The sequence below is a fragment of the Rhipicephalus sanguineus genome, chromosome 4 (assembly GCF_013339695.2).
Source record: "Rhipicephalus sanguineus isolate Rsan-2018 chromosome 4, BIME_Rsan_1.4, whole genome shotgun sequence".
NCBI lineage: Eukaryota > Metazoa > Arthropoda > Arachnida > Ixodida > Ixodidae > Rhipicephalus > Rhipicephalus sanguineus.
This window is the reverse complement of record NC_051179.1, coordinates 101,906,105-101,928,371: the sequence shown is the minus strand read 5'-3', so window position 1 is coordinate 101,928,371 and position 22,267 is coordinate 101,906,105. Positions and strand designations below refer to the sequence as shown.

Below are 22,267 nucleotides of genomic sequence, written 5' to 3'. Positions count from 1 at the left end.
TTTTACTGTAATTTGTAGGTTTGGATCTGGTAATCCCTAAGTTAAATCGTAAATGCTCTAGCGTATCGTATAACTAATTCTAGCGTAGTTAATTGTGACCATTTTAGCGTCACTTCAAAACGCCCGCCTAAAAACCACAAGAAACTAGCGACCCATGCGGGGAGCGTCAAAGACCACGTGCACTCAAGCTGTGGTGACGTAGAAAGCGCGGTTTTCAAATCTGGGCCCCGCGCGCGGTAGAGATTGAAAGTATGTGGGTGCCTCGGTATGGGTTAAACCTGTTAAGCGCGTGACCCCTCACGAAAACTACCTCGAGAGCAGCCCGACAACAAAGCGAGAGGGGTGCGGGACAATAGGCCTCGCCGGGTGCCAGTCGTCGTATTGTGCATGTGCGCCCCGCAAACGCACGCCGCACGCTTCGACACAGCAAAGAGAGTGAAAGCATGGCTGGCAGTCGGCTCCAAACACACTCAGAGATCGTCGACGTCATTGTTACTAGCGTATCGTCACTCAGGGTGATTTTTGTGCAATGTATCACACCGAACACGTAGCACTAGTGTCGATGTTGCAGGGCAGCCGATTTTTTGTTTTTTCTCCTACGCTGTTTGACATCGAATTAAAATAACTTCCACGCGACGGATGCCGTTCAAATTTGGCCAAGAAGACCTATGCATACCAAGCGATCGAATGATGGGCACATCTCGATCTTGAAATTTGATGTCAGTGCTCCTTTAACGAAACAGGTGCTCAGATGAAAGTGAAAAAGCAAGAACAAAGAAGAAAAACTTTATGCAAAAATAGGTTTGGCAGTGCAATTACAGTAAGACCACAATAAATTGTAAAGCTATGTTTGGGTCAAAACCCAACATGGGCGGTCTCGTGGTACCAGTCACTACTTATATACGACACGCATGCTATGATCATGCTGCTGAAAGCCAAGTTGATTAAGCACTTCATTGGACTATAGGAATAAACACGTTCCCTATGTTTCCGAGAGAATGGCACAGCCCACAGTTTCCGCAACAGAAGTGTACATGAGCATTATTCTAGCGGCGAGCACCGAGAACGTTTTTACAGCTCCAGCAGTTCAAGAAGCAGATTCATGCAAATGTGGGCAGTAAGGTAGGTTGCCTGCACCAGATATATATGTTGTCAGTATGTACTTGTCGTCAGCTATGTTTATGGCACAGTGCCAGTACCGCACTCCTGCCGTAGTGTTTTGATAGAACTTCTGGCCACTCACAATATGAATGCAATCAAACTGACTTGACAGGACACTGACTGACACCTACAAGGAGTCTATGTGACATTGACGCCTGCAGACAACCAACTCGTCAGCATACCGGGTCATTCAGGGACATATTGTCATACTGAAGCTGCAACAAGGCCAACACAACTGACAATGACGAGTCGTCAAAGTATAATACATCAACGACATTGCTTTTCGTGCCAGTGACACTGAATGCAATGCAATCGGCTCTTGAGTGATACTAACTAGAGGCCAGATTTTTAGGCATGAAAAAAGCTCATTTTAGGCACCAAAAATAGGCAGGCAAAACAACGTTTCAGGCTTCCAAAATCGTAAATGTGGGCACCATAAATTTTCAAATAAATGCAAATAATTTCAAACGAAGACTTGCTCGACCTCTGTCTACAACAGCAAAACAAAATGTTATTGCCGAAGATAGCACAAAGGCGCCAGCAGTTGAACATACCTGTGCAATTGTGCTTTGTCCCGCATGATTCGCAGAACACGATCTCTCCCGTATTCTGCACGGTGAGTCATGTTTCTACTGTCGATTCAACAGACTCCTGGTGTCTTCTCAGCATGACTGAGAAATGCAGAGCAGGAGCAGATAGCCAGGTTGCTAAAAGCCCAGAAGGGAGGAATGCCTCCTATTGGCCAGGTCGAATCGCATAGAGCCAGTTTCTGCCCTGTCAGTGAACCACTGGCGCAGCAAGGGGGGAGGGGGGGGGGGGTTTCTGGGGGTTTAACCCTCCCCCCCTCCCCGAAACTTTTCCGTTTTGCTTGTGTGTATATACACGGTCACATACAAGCGCACGCACGAACATACATAAAGTGTGGTTGAAGCACCCCCCCCCCCCGTCTGAAAAACGTTTCTGGCTACGTAATGCAGTGAACACCTTACAAAGTAAATGACAAAAACAAAAGCCACGTGCACATCACATATTTCTTTCTTTTCTTGCTCTTCGCTCTCCTTTCCGCTAACGGCTCTCCACGGTCTCGCATTCGTCAACCGCTCGCGCCATGTCAGTGTGGCGGCAACTGCTTGCCGGCGTGTCCCACTTCACTGCTGCTAGCGGTTGTTTCCGGGAGTTGGTTGAATTAGAGGACTAGGTTTAGCCCCGTAGTTCCAAGCAGTCAGTGTTGCGTGGTAACGTGAATAACGGTCTCAAACTGCTCCCGGGAGCAAAACTTGAGGATAAATAGTGCTAACATAAGTGCCAATTTTTAAAATTTGTCATTTATAGGCATTTGTAAGCATTTAGGCACAAACGCCAAATATAGGCATTTGTACGCGCTATAAAAACACTATAAAAGCCCTCCTTAGCCTCTAATTCATGCTCATATATCAAAATGGCGCGATAGGAGCGCAAGGAACAAAATATGCATTTGCCTAAAATCCGGTCTCTAGTGATAACGTTGTATTGCAGCAACACAGCTGCCGGAGCAGCTTCTTGTGTAGATAGCCTATTTGTTTGCATTCAGAGTATGTCAAAACATGCTTCTGAAGTTGAATTACGTGATTATCAGCCCTTGCCAGCCGTCCACCCTGAGATTGAGGAAGTGTCAACGCGATTCAGTGGAATTGAGTCCTAGCACAGCCAGTGGGTCTGTGCACTGCCAGCAGACTTTTATTGTTCAGTCCTAACCACAATGATTCGAAGTAAACCTCTTGTAGCTTTGTATAATCCATGCAGAAGTAAAAAAATTACAGCATATCCATGGGTGAATGATGAAGAGCTTGGGCGAAGCTCCTGAAGCAATCATAGTTACACCGTGAAATGTTCAGTGGTTTCGCCCAGCAGTAATCAAAGCGATACTCCGTTTTGATTACTTCTCTTTTTTTCTTTTTCTTTTTTTGCACACATATTGCACACATCTCTATGGGACAGCGCCATCTAGTATATCGTCACCCAACTGCAGTGTGCATGCATCTCTATGGGACAGCGCCATCTATTGAATGATACAGGAGACGCGACGGCGGGGGAACGCCGCATGGAGCGACGGCCGACCAGGTGATGCTATAAGGAGCTTCGCCCCTAAAAGCCACACACGGCATTATGTTGGCACCAGCAAGTTGCCGTCCTTGGTCATAGGCTCCTGGCTTCCCTTGTGAACTGGTTGCACACGTTGCTAATAAAACTTGATGTTGTACTGATAACTCCAGCATAATTAATTATGGCCAGTGTTACTTTGGAAACTAAGACTGGACAGTGAAAAAGTGCACTGCCACACTTTGAGGAGACACCCACGAGTGACGTGCCACTCATGCCTCATTTCGGCATTCTTGTCCAACCAAATCTCTCTCAAATACCGTGGGCTCACATATGGACCTCGTCCGAGTGCAGCGCACGCACTGATTGAGCCTGTTGAAAACGACCGACAGTTCTGGCTAAAGGTCAAGGCGACTTATTTTGAGGAGCGCTTAATGGTGAGCAAGGGAAGACAACACGCAGGTGCAGACTCACAGTTACACATCAAAGTTGACATATAACTGTCAGCATACCCCATGAGAAGGGGAAACAGAAATGCTACAGTCGGAATCACACTTGTCTAGAACATGCTGAATATGCCTGTCGGATGCTTGAGCCGTCGTTTTTTGCAAAAATATGCAGAAGTCGACGCCGTAATGTAATGGAAGCTTGTAGCTAAAGCGAGGTAGCAGCTGCGGGCAGCACCAGAATCTACAGCCAGGCTCTTGACCCCTCTAGACAAGTGTGATTCCGACTATACTATCTGACCAGGCCAGAATTATGTGGCAAAGAGCAGCAGAGCACAGTAGTGAAGTGGTGATAGACCAAAGAAAGGGGCAACATAAGCAAGGAGCGCGGCCCAGAGGCTTCTGGCTCAGCAGCAATGCCTGCACACTTTTTTCATCTAATCACTTGCTGTACAAGCAGCACTTCCCTGTTAGCCTTTCCTCGGCGGCACAAAAGGCAACGTAGAATTATCTTTTCACATTTTTATTGCATCGGCACATACACGAAGTATAGCACGTTAGAATTTTTAGAGAGTGATCTCATCTTGTTTTATTCGTTTTTACATTTCGAAATATCTGCACCCAATGAAAAATTTCTTCATGATAAAGGGTGAAAAATGCATGGTTGCAACCATAGCAGAAAAAATTTCCGCGCAACTGGCATTTCAAAGTACTATCAGAGTTAGAGTGAATGAGTGTTTACTGTAAGCCAATTTTTCTTGATCTTAAGGAATTGACACACCGTACCATAGTACAAGTCTGCTGTTGTGTAAAAAACAACAAAAAATGCGGTACACCAAATTTTTATGTAGGTACTCTTGTAGCCTACCACATGAATTAACTATTATTATCTCCATGGAGCTCTGTTGCTTTCTTGTCTGTCCTTGTAGAGCATCTACCCTCAGGTGATTGACATGGCAGTGCTTGCTCTTCAGGCTTATGCACAGTCGCCTGCTGACATCATCCAGTAAGTTCCTACTGCTTCTCTGGGCACCATATAGGTCTGTGCAACAGATGCGCTAATATATGTATAAATGAGTCCTGAACCACCCCTTATTCTTGATGAAGAAACGAATACAGCGGAAAACACGACTGCTAGGAAGAGCTCAGCCAAATCTTGTAGTAGTTGTAAGCGTCAAGGAGAGCTCACAAGCAGAGTGCAGAGTTGCCACTTTCTCAGGCACCCCTTCTTCATACTGAGGCCTGTACACTCTCTTCGAAGCACCATCACGCAACAGATTGCTGCTCTTGGCCGATAGCCGACATAGGCCAAGAGTGGCGATTAAATCAGGTATGCTGCGTGCCACGGCGTGCCGCCATGTGCTGGCACCGCGTTAAAGTTACACACTAGCAGCACTAGCGTGCACCGGAATCATGCCAGGAGAGAGCAGTTGCATTTCGTGACACGCACTCAAGGTGATGATGTGCACGTGACATGGCTTTTTTTCTCCTTGTCATCCATCCCTGCGTAGCTTCTAGTTTGCTTGTCGGGACAGAAGAAGAGAGAGAGCGCTTAAAGCGTGCAACAAATCCCTGTAACTCCACTCATGTATTTGACGAATTCAAAAACTTTTGCAACAATGGATTTGTGAGGCAATGAACTCCTGGTACTGAGGTCAATCAATAATAGCTTGAAAAAGTGGTTCAGGACCCCTTCAATGTAGTAAAAGTATTTTATGTTGCTACATAGATTGTTGCTACAGTTGAAACTCGATTTAATGAAGTGATGACATCGCCCAAATTTTTTCGTTAGATTGGAAGTTTGTAAAATCGAGAAAGGAGATTTTTTCAGTTTTTCTAAATCTAAAATTTTAACTTAGCGACACCCGAAAGCTACCATGGTTTTGTATTTGCCTCTAACCCACGCCTGCGTGGGTGAAAAGTCCATGAGGGGCAGCTCGAACATGGAGCCTCCATGTTCAGGCAATGCAGGCCGGATAGATGTTCACGTGGAGCTTGACAAGCTGCATATACCGTATTTACTCGAATGTAACGCGAGTTCTTTGCCAGATTTCTGCTATTTCAAGTCGACCCTTGCGTTACTGTTGAATGCCGAAATTCAAGTTGTCTAAAAAGTGCAATGATGCACCCAATTATTTTACTTTTTGTTTTATTTTTTTCTTCGTGGACATAATGAAAAAGTCACCCCTCAATTACAGTCGTGGGCGCACTACAATCAAGCGGATACGATATGCAAAGACGGGGAGAACTACATCAGTCATTGTGCGAGCAGGCTGAGAAACAAAGTTGCCAGGAGACAATAGGGGTCATTTGTCGCATAAACGATGAAATAACGAAAGCAACCACTGCAGTGTTCCTGTGGGAGTATTTACCGGGACAATAAACCACCACCGCCCTAGTGGCATCTTGCACGTAAGAGCGCTAACGACTGTTGAATCCATTGTTTTACGCATCAGTGCGGTGTGCAGCCTTGTCAAAATAAAACTATGGTCGTCACTAGGGCGGCTAGATGTTTTAACGCGATAGTGTTAAAGGGCACCCTTGAATAAAAACCTATCTGGGCCAAATTAGAGAAATATCACTACTTTTTTACTCATTTATGCAGGGAAGCTTCGTTAAATCAAGTATGATGCCAAGTTAGTTTCATTAATTCGTGTTGATGGCAGCATTGAACCTTACAAGTACGTGCCGTGGAATTGAAATTTCTTCGTTAGATCAGAAACTTCATAAAATCAGGTTTGACTGTATCGAGTTTTACCCGCACTTTTTTCACCCGCACTGACATGTTCAAATATAGCTTTTTTCCTGCAACTATAGAAGCCTGGAATTGTTGCCCGGAAGTTTGCGTTGCTTACCACTGAAAGAATTTCTGGAAGCATGGTCATGAATGTTGATTTGCTGTTATTGTTTTGTTTTCTTTCCCACTCCTGCATAGCCTCATTGAGGCTGCAGTATGTAAAAATAAATAAATAAATAAATAAATAAATAAATAAAAACTGTACATAGCAACATGAAATGTTGCTACTACATGGAAGTTTGCTTTTGCATGCACCTACACCACAGGAAGGACAGAGAAATACATATGTAACCAGTGATTTATTCCTGAAGTACTGCACAATGAGGTAGCGTGTACTAGTATACCACATATGTGCAATTTCATTTGTAACAGGCTATGCTATGAAAGGGTTAGAGAGACTGTAATCGCTCACACTTGCGACAAAAATAATTCTAGTCAGAGACCACCACATGATAAATGTTAGGCATTGCTAGGAACGCTACCTTCCACAAGTGTTTACTTTTCAGTAGTGTGGAAGTACAGGCCACTCGGTGAAGCATTGCCATGAATATAAAATGGGCCATAGTACATGGGACATAGAGTGCAGCAGATGCTTTGTGGGTTAATACTTCCAGCCTGCGAGCTGTCTTGTCATAGCAAGGACCGTTGCTGGCCACGAGCCGTTGCAGAGGCCTCCGACCTTCTGGCCACGCTTTGGAGACTCAGCTTTAGAGGGACACACGTACCTGTTTAAGCAGTGCATTTGACAGGCATTCACAGATCATGATTGGCAGATTACCAGCATTCTTCAAGAGAAAAGTATATAACAGCGGCATCTTACCGGTGCTTAGCTATGGGGTAGAAACATGGATGCTTACGTAAAGGTTCAACTTAAATTGAGGTTGACACAGAGAGCCATGGAGAGGAAGAGCAGAGTGGGTCAGGGAACAAACGGTTGTTAAGGACATTTGAGTAAAAATGATGAAGATGAAATGGGCATAAGCGGGAGTATGTAGCGAGAAGGCAGGATAACGGCTGGTCATTAAGAGTAACAGACGGGATTGCCTGAGAAGGCAAGCATGCCAGGTGGAGGCCAAGAGTTAGGTGGCCAGATGAGATGAAGTTTGTGGATATAATGTGGAAGCAGCAAGCACAGGACCAGGTTAATTGGAGATACATGGGATAGGCCTTTGCCCCGTGCAGTGCGCGTAGTCAGCCTGATTGTGATGCTGAGCAGACCAAAAATGAGGAGACAAGCATAAGAGTGGGGTGTGGGGGGGGAGAATGTGAGTGTTATAAATAGCTGCAAAATCTAGCTTCTCCATGAGTGAGCAGCTTTGGTGTCGACATCAGCCTCTTCCACTGTTTCAGAGACTTGGTCACTCGGGGCCTGCTCAAACACCTGCTCCCGCTGTTTGACCGGGACTCTGCAAAGCCCGACTTCATTGGTCAGCTTGGCTGGATCACATTTTACGCCTATAGCAAGTGAGAATTCTAGTCTATTCCTGATTGAAGCCTTCACACAACAGCTTCATTACCCACCATGATGGCTTAGCAGTTATGGTGTTGTGCTGCTAAGTATGAGTGTACAGGTTTGATGCTAAAACATTGAGTATAATATGAATTACAAGCAAAGCTTGTATTGACTGACCTGTGTAGCTGGTGGTGTTCCAAAAAGCCCTCCTCAGCCATAGCTGGCACTCTCACACCAAATAAATAACAATAAACAAAATGAATTTTCTTTTTGGTGCTGGGGTTTGAACACTGGTCTTCTCTGTCCAAAAGCGAGCGCCTTGAGCACTGGGCCACATGCCCATTCTTGGCCAATGTGAACTGAAGTGAAGCATACTAATGCGTTCTACCGACAATGCGAAAAAAAAAAACACTTGGGAAGCAGTACACTTGCTGTGAGCGCTTCATTGCAATATTTTGTGTTGGCGGACTAAAAGCGGTCTGCTAAACAACGCATAAGATTGATATCAGGAATTTCACATTTCCGGAAACTTCCGACTTCGAGAAAATTCAGTTCCCAAACCATGTTTCCATGATCCCGCTATGGTCTTCTCGTTAGGCCATTCTAGAGGCTGACGAATGCTGGAAAGAACATGGAAGACACCATGCCCATTCAGACAGCCGCTGCCTATAAAGAAGGAAAGAAAGAAAGAAAGAAGGAAAGAAAGAAAGAAGGAAGGAAAGAAAGAAAGAAAGAAAGAAAGAGAGGGAGGAAGGGTAGGAAGCAGGCAGACAGGGCCACGTCATTAAGCTTGCTTGCTCCCATTTCCTCTGTTGGGAAAGGCTCCAAAATTTTTTGTGTACTAATGTAAGCTCTCTGATGTCAGTACAGCCTTGTGATTGGTCTTGTCGGTGCAGTAAAAATAGTGGTAGGTTGTGCAACTTTTTGTACAAAGACACTAAAAATAGAAGAACATGCTAAGCGCATGTGACTTGTCATTTTGCGTTTTCGCGTCTGTGTAGAAAAGTTTGCACTGACTACCGTTATGAATTCAGTGTCATTTCTACATTTTCTGGTTTGAACCCATGAAAAAGGGGGTGCGTGTGTGATTTGTGGACATGTTAGAATTAGGGCTAACTGAATCAGCAGTGTGCTTTGTTAGTTTTTTTTCTTTTTTGCCTCTTGCCTAAAGAGGCTAAGTATTGTTAGCCCTGTCAAGGTCAAGGTATTGTAATCTAACTGTAGCAGTACTTTGCTTCGCCTCCTCGATGCTTAAGATCCAGTATCTGGACATATACAGGGTCTGTCCTGAAAGTAAGAAGACCAATCGTGGCATCATGTGCACTTGATTGGGAAACTGGTGTTGGGAAAAGGTGAGGGAACCTTCAGCTTCACAACATGGTGAGTTCAGTTTGCTTCAAACTGAGCTCAAGTGTACTCAAGTACACTTGAACGTGCAACCCTGCTTCATAGCTGCGTTACAGCATGGCTGGAGGGAACGTTGAACTCGGTAAAGTGTGGCGGTCTTCTACAAAAACGCACAACATGATGAAGAGAGCATAGGGCGGTGATTCAAGTTACAGACTGTGAGTGTCCAAATGGCAGAGACTTTATAGACAGCTGAGAAAATGTCTGTGACAAGTAATGCTGCTATGGGGGCTACTTGGTACGACTTCGTGACTATTTGCGCTGCCAGGAACTTGACAAAATGACAGTTGAAGGTGGTGAAGACAATTGACAATTGAAGGTACGCACATTATCCTGTGTGTGCCTTTTTTAATTGTCATTTCATCAAGGTCTTGACAGTGCGAATGGTCATGAAGTCTGCGACAAGCAATGGTCCGGGTATTCGTCGGTGACAGTTACGGACAATGATGTTCCTTGTGTGCGTGCTTTATTGAACACTGCTCAGCATTAGGTGCATGTATTAATGCGGAAACATTTCTAAAGATTTGTTCACAAATGTTATTGCAATAACATTTGTATTTACAAGATTTCTAATCATGCAACATGTTGTGCCAAACTCGTGCCCAAAATGTTGGACTGTGCTCCGGATGAACACCCCCCACAACTGCTTTCATCGAAGTGCGGAATCGAGTCAAGCCAACAGCAATGCAAACTTTTGTAATACTAAAAACAATCTGATTACTCGAGGTGGAGTGTGGGTATTTCTGTCTGATCTTGAAAAGAAAAATGAAGCTCAGAGTGGCACCAGTGGAGGCGAACCTCCCTGTTCATAGAAGGCGTGGGTGTCAAAAACCTAAAGCAAAATTCATCTTGATCATGTTCAGTGGCTGCAAATGAACCATTCAAAGGTAATTGGTTCCTTCCAGGGCAATGGTAAATGATTGTTTCGACGTGGAAGTGCTATGGAGGCTGGGTAAATGCGTGTGATGCATGTGCCGAGTGCCCGTGTCATCGTGGGTTCTGTTCTACAACACGATGGTACTTTGTTACATGCATAACCCACTGTCACGGAAATTCTGGATGGGCAAGGCATCAGCGCACTTCCACTGCCACCATACAGCCCAGGCTACTTTCCCTCTGTCTTCTTCCTGTTTCCAAGTATGAAAGTTACCGTATTTACTCGAATCTAACGCGCACCTTTTTTCCGGTAAAACGAGTCCAAAAATCGCATGCGCGTTAGAATCGAGTACCGAAAAAAAAAAAAAGAAACTCGGTTATCGTATTGCCATCGTCATTTCAAAATGGCCGCCTCCTACGCGCCTTGGCCATTTCTGCCATTATTGTTCAGTTCGTACGTGTGCTGAGAAGATTGTCACCCCGTTCTGCATTCGCATCGACGGCATGGAAGTGCCGACTCCAAATACTCGATGAGTGCACCACGACGCAGCATTTAAAAGAATAGTTATTACATGTGCTGAGACGGGCGGAAATCGGGCCGCATCACGGTCGTTCGGAGTTCCCGCAACGTGCGTGCAAGACTGGCGCAAATAGAAGCAGAAGATTTTTACAGCAAAGCTTCACGAAAAGGTTTCAGTGGACCAAGGCAGGGCCGGTTTCCCGAAATCGAAGAGCGTTGAAAGCGACAAGGAGTTGTCCGACAGCGACGAGGACTGATCCATTACGCAACTCGTATCGCCGCCGTAGTGGTGACAGTTTTAGCGGCAAGGCCCGCTTTTTACTTTGTGTTGTACTTTTTTGAAACTTTAGTTCTTTAAAACCCAAATACTTGTTCTTATGAATGCGCGAAGTTTGACTCCTACGGACTTTTTTGTTTTTTTCTCTCACGAGAAAATGGGTGCGCGTTACAATCGATGGATTACTTTTTTTTTTTTTTGGTGCGCGGAAAACGGGTGCGCGTTACAATCGAGGGCGCGGTAGAATCGAGTAAATACGGTATGTTGAAATTGCGCTGATACGACACCACAGAAGGCATCCAAAGAGCTGCAACAAAAGTGCTCAATGAAGTCTCAGAAAAGAGCTTCTGAGATGACTACAAATGATGGGAAACTCCCTGGGCTCACTGTGCTAACACCCAGGGTTCTTATGTACTACAAGAATACTATAGTCGGATACAAATTACAAAGTCCAGAAAGGCCTTGCCCAGATGACTGAAGCGCAGTAGCCAATTGCCTCCGTGACTAAAGAAATAGTCCCACTCAAGCACTTGTCTATGTTTTCCGAATGAAAGGTCACCAGCCATCTGGCTCGTGATGTCAGTCTGGAGTTTGAGGAGGAAATGCCGCAGACGTGTGAAGTTTTATTGGACTAATACGTGTGTTGAAAGATTTTCCCAAATGAAACGTGGTTTCTGTGCTTGGTCTCCTTACTTTCAGGACAGACCCCGTATACATGGCTTTAAGGTGGCCTCACAAGGATTGTGGATTAGGTTATTTCATGCGTCAATATTGCTGTGGATTAACAAGAAGTAAAACAACACTGCCAAAGACAAGTGCTGGCTTCCAACTAGTTCGAAGTTAATGCTCGTCTTTGTCTATCTTGCCTTCTTTTACTTTACACTGCCATCTGCCACATTACAGTGCACTGTTTACAAGTGCTTCCAGTAGTTAGGAAGTGTTCTGTGGTTTTTGCTGTGTATATACAGTTGAACCCCTTTATAAGAGACACTGATACTATAAGAAACACGTGGGGTATAAGAGACACCAGTGTGCTACATGAAAGTAAGGGTTGATAGGAAAATGCATAACTTAGTACCCTGCTTATAAGAGACACCTCATATAACAGGCAAGAATTCCTCCCCCATGCGTGCCTCTTATAAAGGTGTTCAACTGTACTATACTGCTGTGAACGTTCAGAGATTAATGGGGTAAGGCTAGAAAGCCTTTTTGATAGAAGGCAAGCGCAGATAAGCAGCATTTTCTGCAACACATTTAAAGCTTATCTAATTTTCCTCAAGTTTGAAATGCAATGTGCGACAAACATTGTTTCTGAAGTCTTCCTTGCATCCATTTAGTGTATGGTATAGCAGTAAAACCTCATTAATTCGAACTCGGTTATATCGAAATCCAGCTTAATTCGAAAGATTTCTGCAGTCCCGTATTTTGCAACGTAAACTTGAGTGGATAATGTGAAGCGGCGGTCAGCACCAGCCCGGCTAATTCGAAAGCTTTGGGTGGCAATTCCCAATCCCGATGTCGCCACAAATCCGCGGAAACGATGGCCCTTTGGAGGCACAAGGCCATGCAGTGTAACGATACTAATGAGTGACAGGTGACGCACCCCAGCCTCGCTGCTGCCAGCGAAAAAAAGAAAAAGCGGTCTCGTGGTCAGCTGATATGTGCGCCTGCTGAAAAGAAGTCGTGCTTCACTGCAACGCAGCGGTGACACGCGGGCAGCATGTCGCATGCTTCTCGCAGCGTCATGATTTACCCATTCTTTCTGGGGGGAAAAATAATGAAGGACGATCTGACAGAATTCGCGATGCATGCGAACCTCTGATTAGCGGTTGCTCCGGCGATTTGCGCACTTGCAATGCTGGTAGAGTTCTAGCCTGCAACGCCTACTTCGAAAACTCAGTTCGAAAACTTCAGTTATCATGTTTTCCAACCAGAACACATCGCGAATTCCGTCACACTGGCCATTATTAAATTCGTTATTTTACAAATAGACTGGGCAAATGGTCGCATCATGACGCGCTGACTGCAAAGGGCAGGTGACATGATGCCCGCGTATCACCACTGTGTTGCAGTGAAGCATGCATTTAAGTTTACCACGCAACCGTTTTTTCTTTTCTTTCTTTCTTTTTTTTTTTCGCTGGCAGCTGCGAGGCCTGCCGTTTCCCCGGGTTTGCGGCAAAATTGCGTCCGGGTATTGCTGGAAAACATGACCTTTGGAGCCACAAACTAGCAGACACAGCAAACAACCACCTCTGATTACTTTCAGTAATTCAAAGTTCCTTGTGTTCCACTTTTTATACGTTTTGTCAATTCAAAAACCCGCTTAATTTGAAGATTTTTCACAGTCCCAGTGAGCTTGAAGCAATGAGGTTTTACTGTAGTATCATTATTCTTTTTCAGCGACAGTGTTCAAGTCGAAGACATGGACTGTACAGCTAGACTGTGCCACACGGTTGCGAACAAGATGGTTCACTACAGCTTAGCTCCTCAAGAAAATTCTGCTGTAAGTAGCATTTATCTCTGCACGCTCTTGCACATTGCAAAAGAATCACTTCTCAGTTGATAAACGGGGTGTTAGATTTCCTCATGTCTGAGTTTCTTGATCGTGCCTTAGAACTTTCCATGTCACCACAAAGTGACAGGTTTTGTGGTATTTTTTCCTGCCACGCACCTGGCTACGTTCCCATGCAATAAAAGCAATTAAAATGGTTCTGAACTGTAAAGTTAGGCTCAATTACAAGGTTGCAGCTCATCAATACTCCAAGGTTCAGTCTTTACATGACAAGATGCTGGATCAGTTGAACTTAAAAAATGAGAGATAGGGTCATGATTCTACCTCCGAGTCAGTTCCCACTTCTACAGAATGCTCAGTGATTATTAGGAGCGAAGCTCCTTAGGCTCGCACCCTGCCGTCGCCGTCGAAGCTCCCTTCTCTTCAGCATCGCTTTAGGTTTCAGTGGCCGGTGATTTAAGCAGAAATGTTTAGGCCTTGAGCAGTTTGGTTATAGCGCACCAGAAATTCGAGGTTAAAAGAAATAAGCTCTGTGCACAGCTGGTTATAATGGTCATCTTCACTTTCACCACCTTTATCGTGGACTGGGAAATGACAACCATCGTTCTAAAGCACTACGGGCGCTTTGTCAAAGGTAGTAGCAGGCGCTCTCCCCACCCAGCGCCGGCGCAAAAAGACAATGAAATGCTGCGCGCGGTGTTCCATCGTCGCCGTCGAAGCTCCCCACCGCATCACTGCTTGCACCCTTCTCCCAGCTGTCTCCCTCTCCCGGTGCTGTGCCGTTTCCGCCACCGAGCGCAGCAGACCTTGACAGGTGTGTTGCAATCCGCTCCCCACCCTACCGCCTTCATGGAAGCCAGCAGTGAGATCAGGCGCATAGTCGTTTGCATTCCATTTCTAAGGAGCTTCGCTCATCGGTTGTATTCGTACACGGAACAACTGCTAGTTTTTGTTTTTACATCTCGTCTGCTGTAACAACACCTTTTTGACCATTCCTAGTTAGTATTCGTCTTCAGGGCTTGCATGCAGCCTGCTATTGTGAAGGATATCATAGCATGATGACTGCCAAGGAAGTGCTGAAAGACAAATCCGAACCTATTTTCATATGTGGACATGGATGGTGTGAGGGCACAAAGGCTGCACTGCCGTCAGTGTCATCTGGTCATTGTGGGTGTTGCATGTAGACCTATGCACCGCCACCTGTTTTTGGTCACGCAGCTTACGCCACCGCCGAAGTCCCAAGAGAGGTCAGGCCACTGCCGCGTCATAGTTGCAGCGCGCCGCCGTTAGTCTTTTCTTTTAATCCAAACGGGGCTGGACATAAAATACAGCACTTCGCCAGGGGAGCTGTTCTCGATGTGTCCATGTAATGGACTGTCCATTTGAGCCGCCACTGAATGGCGGGAGCTCGGCAAGCAGCGCGCCCTGTTTCCAGTTTTTGTTCTGCAGCGTCATCATGACATCACGAAGCTTGCAAACACACTTGACACAAATGATAGGGACAGAATGCGCTTCAACGCAACGAACGCAGCCCTCAGAGATCCTATTTTGGGCTCACATGTCTTTTGATCGTTTAGCCATCGATTTAGGTTTAATGTGGCCACCCGTCCAACGCACCTGTAACGGTCGGTATGCATTCCCTGCATCATTCACAAACATCTGGGACACATTCATATGCAAATTCGGACTTGAAAAGTTCCTGCTTCTGCGAACTTCGTCCATTCTCTTCTTACGCTAGGAATGTGCTGGCGGGTTTGGTGCGCTCAAGAGCGAGGAATCACGGTGCTTTTCTGAGTAAGTGAATGGCGGACTGCAAACATCTCCTTTGGTGCGGCAAGTTGTCATCTTTTTCTTCTCCTGGTCAATTGCCTGACCTCAACGCTGCCGTCCTCCGCCTTAAAAGGACACTAAAGGCAAATAACAACATCACGGCTCACGGCAATATTATCAACAGCTGCCCTACTTACCGAGAAATTCGTATCACAGTGAGCGCCACGAGCGGCACTGAATGATCCCGATGACTGAGAGAGCTGACTACAATTATTCACTTGTAATCAAAGCTGCATGGACCTTCCTGTGGACGTAATAAAATCTCTTGTTCTTTGGATGGAAAAAGAACCTCTTTGGCGTTGCATGGGGAACGGCGCGCGTTCAAAGGTTCCGTTTTCGCCGAACTGCGCTTCGTCCGGCAGCTTCACTCACGCCCACAGTGGAAGTTGTCGTATGCCGCGTGTGTTTTGCGCGCTCTAAAAGACGCTCCAGAAAGTTCCATGCCGCAATGTGAGTCTCACGAGTGCACGCCGCCGCGCAGGAAAGGCGGGCAATGGGCACGGCAGCAGTGCGTGAACTCAGGCGGGTGATTTGAAGTGCGTTAGCGCGACGCGACCACTAAGACGTGATTATATTTCAAAATAAGCTTGGTACAAAAGTCCTCGTTTCAGTTATTTCAACAATGAACTTACTTCGTATTTGCCTTTAGGGCGACGACCCAACTCGTTGGATAGCATATTCTTGGAGTCTTGGACCTAGTACACTGTGCATAGATAAATAAAATAGATAAGTAATATATGTATATCAATGCGTTAGTACACTTTTTTCCTTTCATTCTTACTCGAGTAAAATGATAAATACGGAAGTAAAAACAGTGGAAAACTTAGAATATAGCTGAGCTGGGTTGGTAGGTATTCATTTTAAGAAGACATGACGTGGAAACACAGACATAAGAGAAAAGTCAGGAGAGCGAGCAGCTATCTCTCACGTAGACCACTACTCGCAGTTGATAGATAGGTATGGCCTCTTGCGTGGGAATGCACAGATAAATATTTGTGTCTAATTTCGTTTCCACTGTTGTGTGATTTTTCAGTTGTTAGCGGCGTTTCTGGTGTCATGACTGCTCTCCTGTGCCTGTGTTTGCACGCTCTGTTTTTATAAAGGGTCCCAACAACTTCTGAAAATACAAAAATTCTCTCTTGGCGTTTCTTGTCTTTTGGTGCACTTCGTGATGCCAGAACAGTGACTCACGTGACATCGTCAGGGTACATACTCTCGACTGGTCCATATACGAGAAATAACAGTTGTGAATTGTCTCCCACACTGCTTTGCTATGCAGTTGCCCACTCGTTCTTGCTCTTCTCGCATGACTGTCGGGCGTGATTAACTGATTTCACTCTATTTTCTGCGTTTGCAACTGCGCATGCGGAGGTAACAGACTGTAGCCGACAAGAGTGAAATCGTAATAGGTTCAACGCTTAGTGCGTGCTTTATGAAGAATAAAGTGGCGAGGAGATGTCCCCTGTAAGAAGGGTAATGAAGGCGAGAACGAAACCAATGGAAAAGGCGCCGGATTATATGATTCTTCCAACAGATGAACTCTTTACAGCAGAGCCGATGGAGCTTTCCAGGAAAAAGGCCAGCCCGCTTCGACAGTTTTTGTATATTTTTTATTGCGATATCAATTATATGGACAGTCAGGACAGATTTTCACCGTCGCCGTCATGTTCCATATAAACTCAAAGTCTATAAGATCACTCCGCGCACCGTATGTTCTACCCGCGAGTAAAAGCTCGCAAGCGCTGGCAAGGAACATGGCTAAAGCAGAGATGAAACAAGCTGGCCATCTCCATCACATGAAATAACATCAACCCGCGTGTGAGACCTGCCGTCGATTGCTCCTCAAGCAGAAAGGAAACGCCCCACCGGCATTTGCTGGGCGAACGAGCAGGAAGGGATCTCTGGGGAGTTGGACTGTGTACCTCGTGCTGCCAATTGTGAACTTTGACTATAAGGGTGCGGTCGCGAGTGCTGGCATGCGCGCTATTTTAGCAGACATCCCCCAGCGAATGGCTCGTATACCTTCTACACGCTGTGAGCACTGTGATCTCAGTGCTTCGCACTTGGACCACTGATACGACAAACTGCACGAAGACAACTTCTCTCCCGGGAGCGGCTGTATCACCATACACCAGCGTGTTGTAGAGTTACGTGAGATCGGATCAGAAAGAGCTGCTAGCCCTCGTTCATGTAACATTACGACGTGTTCCTATCGCATTCACTACTTCGCTCTTTGGGTGAAACAGATTTTTTTCAAAAGTGAAGATACAAATTTCTCTTCCCACCAACTTTAAAATCTATCCCCCCCCCCCCCCCCCCCCCCCAGAGCCGCGCCACCGCCTATCCGATGAACCCTGCACCGTTCATGCGCCCCACCGGTGATTTTGGAACTGGCACACAGGTCTAGTTGCATGTGTTTTGGCTGGCTCCATGCCGGTGCAACGACGGTCTGCGCTATGATGTCATTTTGCATTCCAAACCATACCCCACATCTGGATCAACAAATCTAAACATGTGCAAGGAATGATTACTATAGGCTTCTCAAGCATCGCTTAATGGTGCTGCTGCTCTTGACAGGCAGTGCCATCTCTGGCATAAAAATACAAACTGGGTGCAAGCAACGCGCGTTTTCCCTTCTCTCATGTGCACTGCCGCTCGCTTCCGTGCACATGCAGAGCTCCCGCGGTGCACTTGCGGCACCTCACAATGTACCTCTTGCTGTGCGGCTTCGAAACGACCTTCAAGCTTGACTGGCACTTCTGTACAGCGAACTTGATAAAACGAGAAAGGCTCGTCAATCACGTTTACGGTGAAGAGCAGACGATCGACGACAACGATGCCCGACTCAAAGCGAAATCCATTTCCCAAGTTGCGATTATACCGTTAGAATGTATACCTTGAAGTCTCTTTCTGTCATGTTAAAGATGGATAATGGTCCACATGCACTCTGAAATGAAGCCATGCACGCTATCAATGTTCTGCGGTGTGGACTACGAATCATATGATTGTTGTTTTGATATGGCATGCTTGCAGTAGCAGCTGTGTACTTTCACGAACAAATGTTTGCAGCGTGCGAAAAAAAAAATTATACGGCCATAGCACTGTTTCCTGAGAAAGTTAGAGTCAAGTCCTCCGTGCCGCTGGAGAATCACCCGCCAATTAAGACACAAGGCAGCTAGCTGAGCTTTAACCACTGTGAAGCAAGATGATCTGCTCGCCTCGTTTTTTAGGCTCTCGCGTCATGCTTGCAGTCTCTTTTTATGAGGATATCGACTTGACAGGCGTATAAAACCTGCTGCGTGAACGTGGCTAGAAAATTGCACAATGTCAGAAGGTGGTTACTTCAAGGTTGCAATTGCAAAGCATGTATTAAGTGCCAGTTATATTTAGCGGCTTAAATATCACCCTAATGAAGTGAGAAAAACAAAGCAAACCTGCAGAATGATGTCAAAGCTTGCTGAAAATGCACAGACGTCCGTTCTAGCGTGATAAAGCACTTCTGACAATGTGCTGAGTTCAGTTGAATTCAACCAACTGTGCAACGCTAACAGTATAACCCGAGTGTGAACGTTCAATGACGGGTAGGTCTCACGAACACGGGGAATCAAAACACAAAGTTGTTTCACCTACAACCGTAACTGGACTTTCACAATGCGAGAAGACGGCGAGTAATCATTACTGTAGTCGCTACGTGCATGCGCCGAGTTACGTACTGATTCATGTAGTTGAAACGAACGAAAGCGATGAATTCAGACAGCCAAAATAGAAGGTGAGACAGCGCTGCTGCCGCGCTTGCCGCCTTTATTCCTCTTGCGGCATGGCCAAGAACCGATACAGTTTCACATATGAATCGCATGCCTTGGTGTTGTCTGCACTGTTGTGGCAGGCTCGTTTAAGCTTCCGCGGGGTCGCTTCTGCCAACGTGGTAATGCAGCTTCGCACAGCAAGCCTCTCTCTTCAGCGTGTTCCCGCTGCCGACAAACAGGCTGAGTGGGCTGCGCTTGCACCCAGTTGCGCCAGAGCTTCTCTCCAGAGCCGCAGCGCGGCGCTGTCGTCGCGCCATAAACTTGAGCTTGGGTTCCCTATGGAATGCACTGCCTCCGGACATTTGGGCTGACATAATACTACAGTGATTCCTATTGCTCCATTCTGTTCCTTTCTGCCATTCACGATCAGTAGATCCCTGTGATAACATAAGCATAGGGCTGTTGCCCTTTGGCAAAACATGAGAAGGAAAAGAGCTCAAATGAAAGCCTAACTTTACCTCAGCCTTGTTGTCTCTTGAAGAGTATGCATTGTGGAGTGCATCATTCATGGCCCTATGGATTCACGTCATAGAAAAGCCTAAAAGTCAAATCTTTTGTTTCTTTTTGTGTCAAATTTTGTTTTCTTTTTTGTCCCTGCTATAAGCTTAATGGCTGTAGTGTGTCACTACTAAGCACAAGGATGTGGGTTCAATTCCTGGCCATGGCAGTTGCGTTTCAGTGGGGCCAAATGCAAAAGCACCCATGTGCAAGGGTCACAGATTGAAATGCTACATCAAATTTTTTAGTTTGACACAACTTTAATGAAAAAAAAAAAAAGAACCAAGCCTCTTCAAAATTCTTTTTCCTCATCAAACTTTTTAGTATGACAACTGCTATGCGCAATCGCTCAAGATAACTGTGTGATGTTCTGCAAATCTGGTCACCAAAAGTAATGCTGGCTCTGATGTACTTGTTCCGATTCGAAATTATGCTGCTATGACTCAAGCTGGAGACGGTGGAAACCAAAGTTCTGCATTAGCTCATTAGCCCTCAATTGCTGCATTTCAATCCGTGAGCACTGTGCTTACATTGCCTACATTACCTGCATAGCCCAATAAATACCTTTGTCCGGTGAAAATTAATATGCAGTTCCTCACCATGACTTGCCTCACAATTAGTATGTTGTAGTATTGGCGCATAAAATCTCAGGATTTGAAATAGTATTCCTTTTTTTTTCTCTCATTGTCTCCTAGACCATGAAGTTTAATTCATTCTCCCTGCTTTCTTTCTGCCCTTTTTTTTCGTTTTTCTTTTTTATTAGAATGCAGAAGAAGCTCCTGTGTTCTTTGCAGGCCCTGGCTTCTCTTTTGGTATGCCTGGCCACCTGGAGCAGCCGGTCGTGTGACCTGGCCAGCGCATTGGCTGGGATGGCCGGCATGGTTGCTGCACTGGGTCGCCTCCTGGAGGCGCCTTATCTGCACCTGCGCCGGGAAGCCTTGTGGCTCATGCACTGTCTTTCAGGTGAATCATTCCTCTATGTTGCATGCCTCAGAGGGACACTAAAAAGAAACAATAATAAGTTACTTTTTTAGTGTGGGTCTTTGTTAGGCACAGCCTAATGAGGCCAACAAACAACGAAGCCAGGAAAGGCATAAGGGGCATTATTTGTAGTTTTTAACTGTCGTGTGCTAATTATGACATACTAAATGGAAAGAAATTAAGATTGATGAAAAAACGTGCTGCCTACAGTGACCAAACCTTCGAAGTTCATATACTGCATCCGACGCTCTACCAATTGAGCTACAGCTATATCTTATAGCATGTCAGGCCTAATAGACCTTTTTCAAGCACACAAGCACCACCAACGGGCGCGCAAGCGCTCATGGGAAATTGTGTACGCCGCAACAGCCGCCACGACGAGCGCGCGGGCCTCGCGCTGTAGCTTTCCGCTTGCGCCATGCCAGGACTTCTTAGACACAGTGAATTTGGCAAGGTGCAACATGTTACTGCGCAATTCAATCACGGACTTCAGTGTTTAGCTGCGACGGCCTCTCGACAATTTCTATCTGTCCCACTGTTGGACCGGTTGAGCAGCTGAGAAGCGTCACCTTTTATTTATTTTCTTTTTGCGCCAGTGCGCCTTACGGCATAAACGAAAAAGAAAAATACAACTCAGTTGCCAATGAAGTGCAGGAGCGATGATTCGCGGATACATTTGGAATCAACGTCCATCGACACTGTCAACGAGTATACAGTGTGAGGTTCTGATATTTAAAGAGTACACTAGAAAGTGTAGTCGGCATTTGGGGAAATGAGATACATTCATTGCGTCGCTCGCACCTTATATGTAACGAACGATAAGGGCCTACTAACCTTCGTTGGGGCTCTAACTACAGGTTGAATAATACTTAGAGCGAAAAAAAGAAAGGAGCAGTACAAGGAAGGAAATGCACAAACCAGTGCTCACACACAACTGAAACTTTATTGCACGCGTGAAAAAGAGCATATATACAAAAATGGGAGTGCGTCGCGCATGTCATAAAGAGGCACAAAAAGTAAAACAACCAAGGCGCGTGCTTCCAGTCAATTAATAAAGCCGAATTCCTTGTCTTGTAACGACTGAGTAGGTTGACTGACACAACGTGCAGCGTAATTTGTGACATGATATGCCTCCGAAATTTCTTGCGTTGCCCGATTAGGTTGATGGTACAAAATTACTGTGCTTTCGAAAAAGGGATTACATTTTCATGACTGACATAGCGATCCGAGATGAGACCCAGTGCAGCAACCATGCCGGCCATCCCAGCCAATGCGCTGGCCAAGTCACATGACCGGCTGCTCCAGGTGGCCAGGCATACCAACCCACCTGGCCATACATCAACCCATCTGGCCGATGTACATATAGACACAAGAAAGAGAAATTTGCGGTTAACTACTACACAATCTATAAAACAATTGGCATGCCTCTGGCCGCATTTTTCTGTGCCCACGGCAGACCCCTGCGGCCTTAATGCGACTAAGCTTATTTGGGGCGGCAAACACAACCTTCACCCCAACATCGCTTCCCTACGTTCTTCAGGCCATGCGACTTCTTATGCATATGTGGAATAACTGCAATATTTCTAGTTTCTTCATTATTTACGGATTACGGTGTTAATCTATC

At 45.7% G+C, this 22,267-nt stretch overlaps 1 protein-coding gene across 1 annotated transcript in view; it reads left to right on the top strand.

Annotated features, from left to right (window-relative positions):
- LOC119390471 (importin subunit alpha-6) overlaps window positions 1-22,267 on the top strand; it is a 39,009-nt gene that overhangs the window by 6,481 nt on the left and 10,261 nt on the right. The window contains exons 6-9 of the mRNA XM_037658089.2: window positions 4,616-4,692; window positions 7,834-7,947; window positions 13,417-13,519; window positions 20,457-20,625. Of these exons, the coding sequence (XP_037514017.1) occupies window positions 4,616-4,692; window positions 7,834-7,947; window positions 13,417-13,519; window positions 20,457-20,625 (463 nt within the window). The remainder of the gene's footprint in view (window positions 1-4,615; window positions 4,693-7,833; window positions 7,948-13,416; window positions 13,520-20,456; window positions 20,626-22,267) is intronic.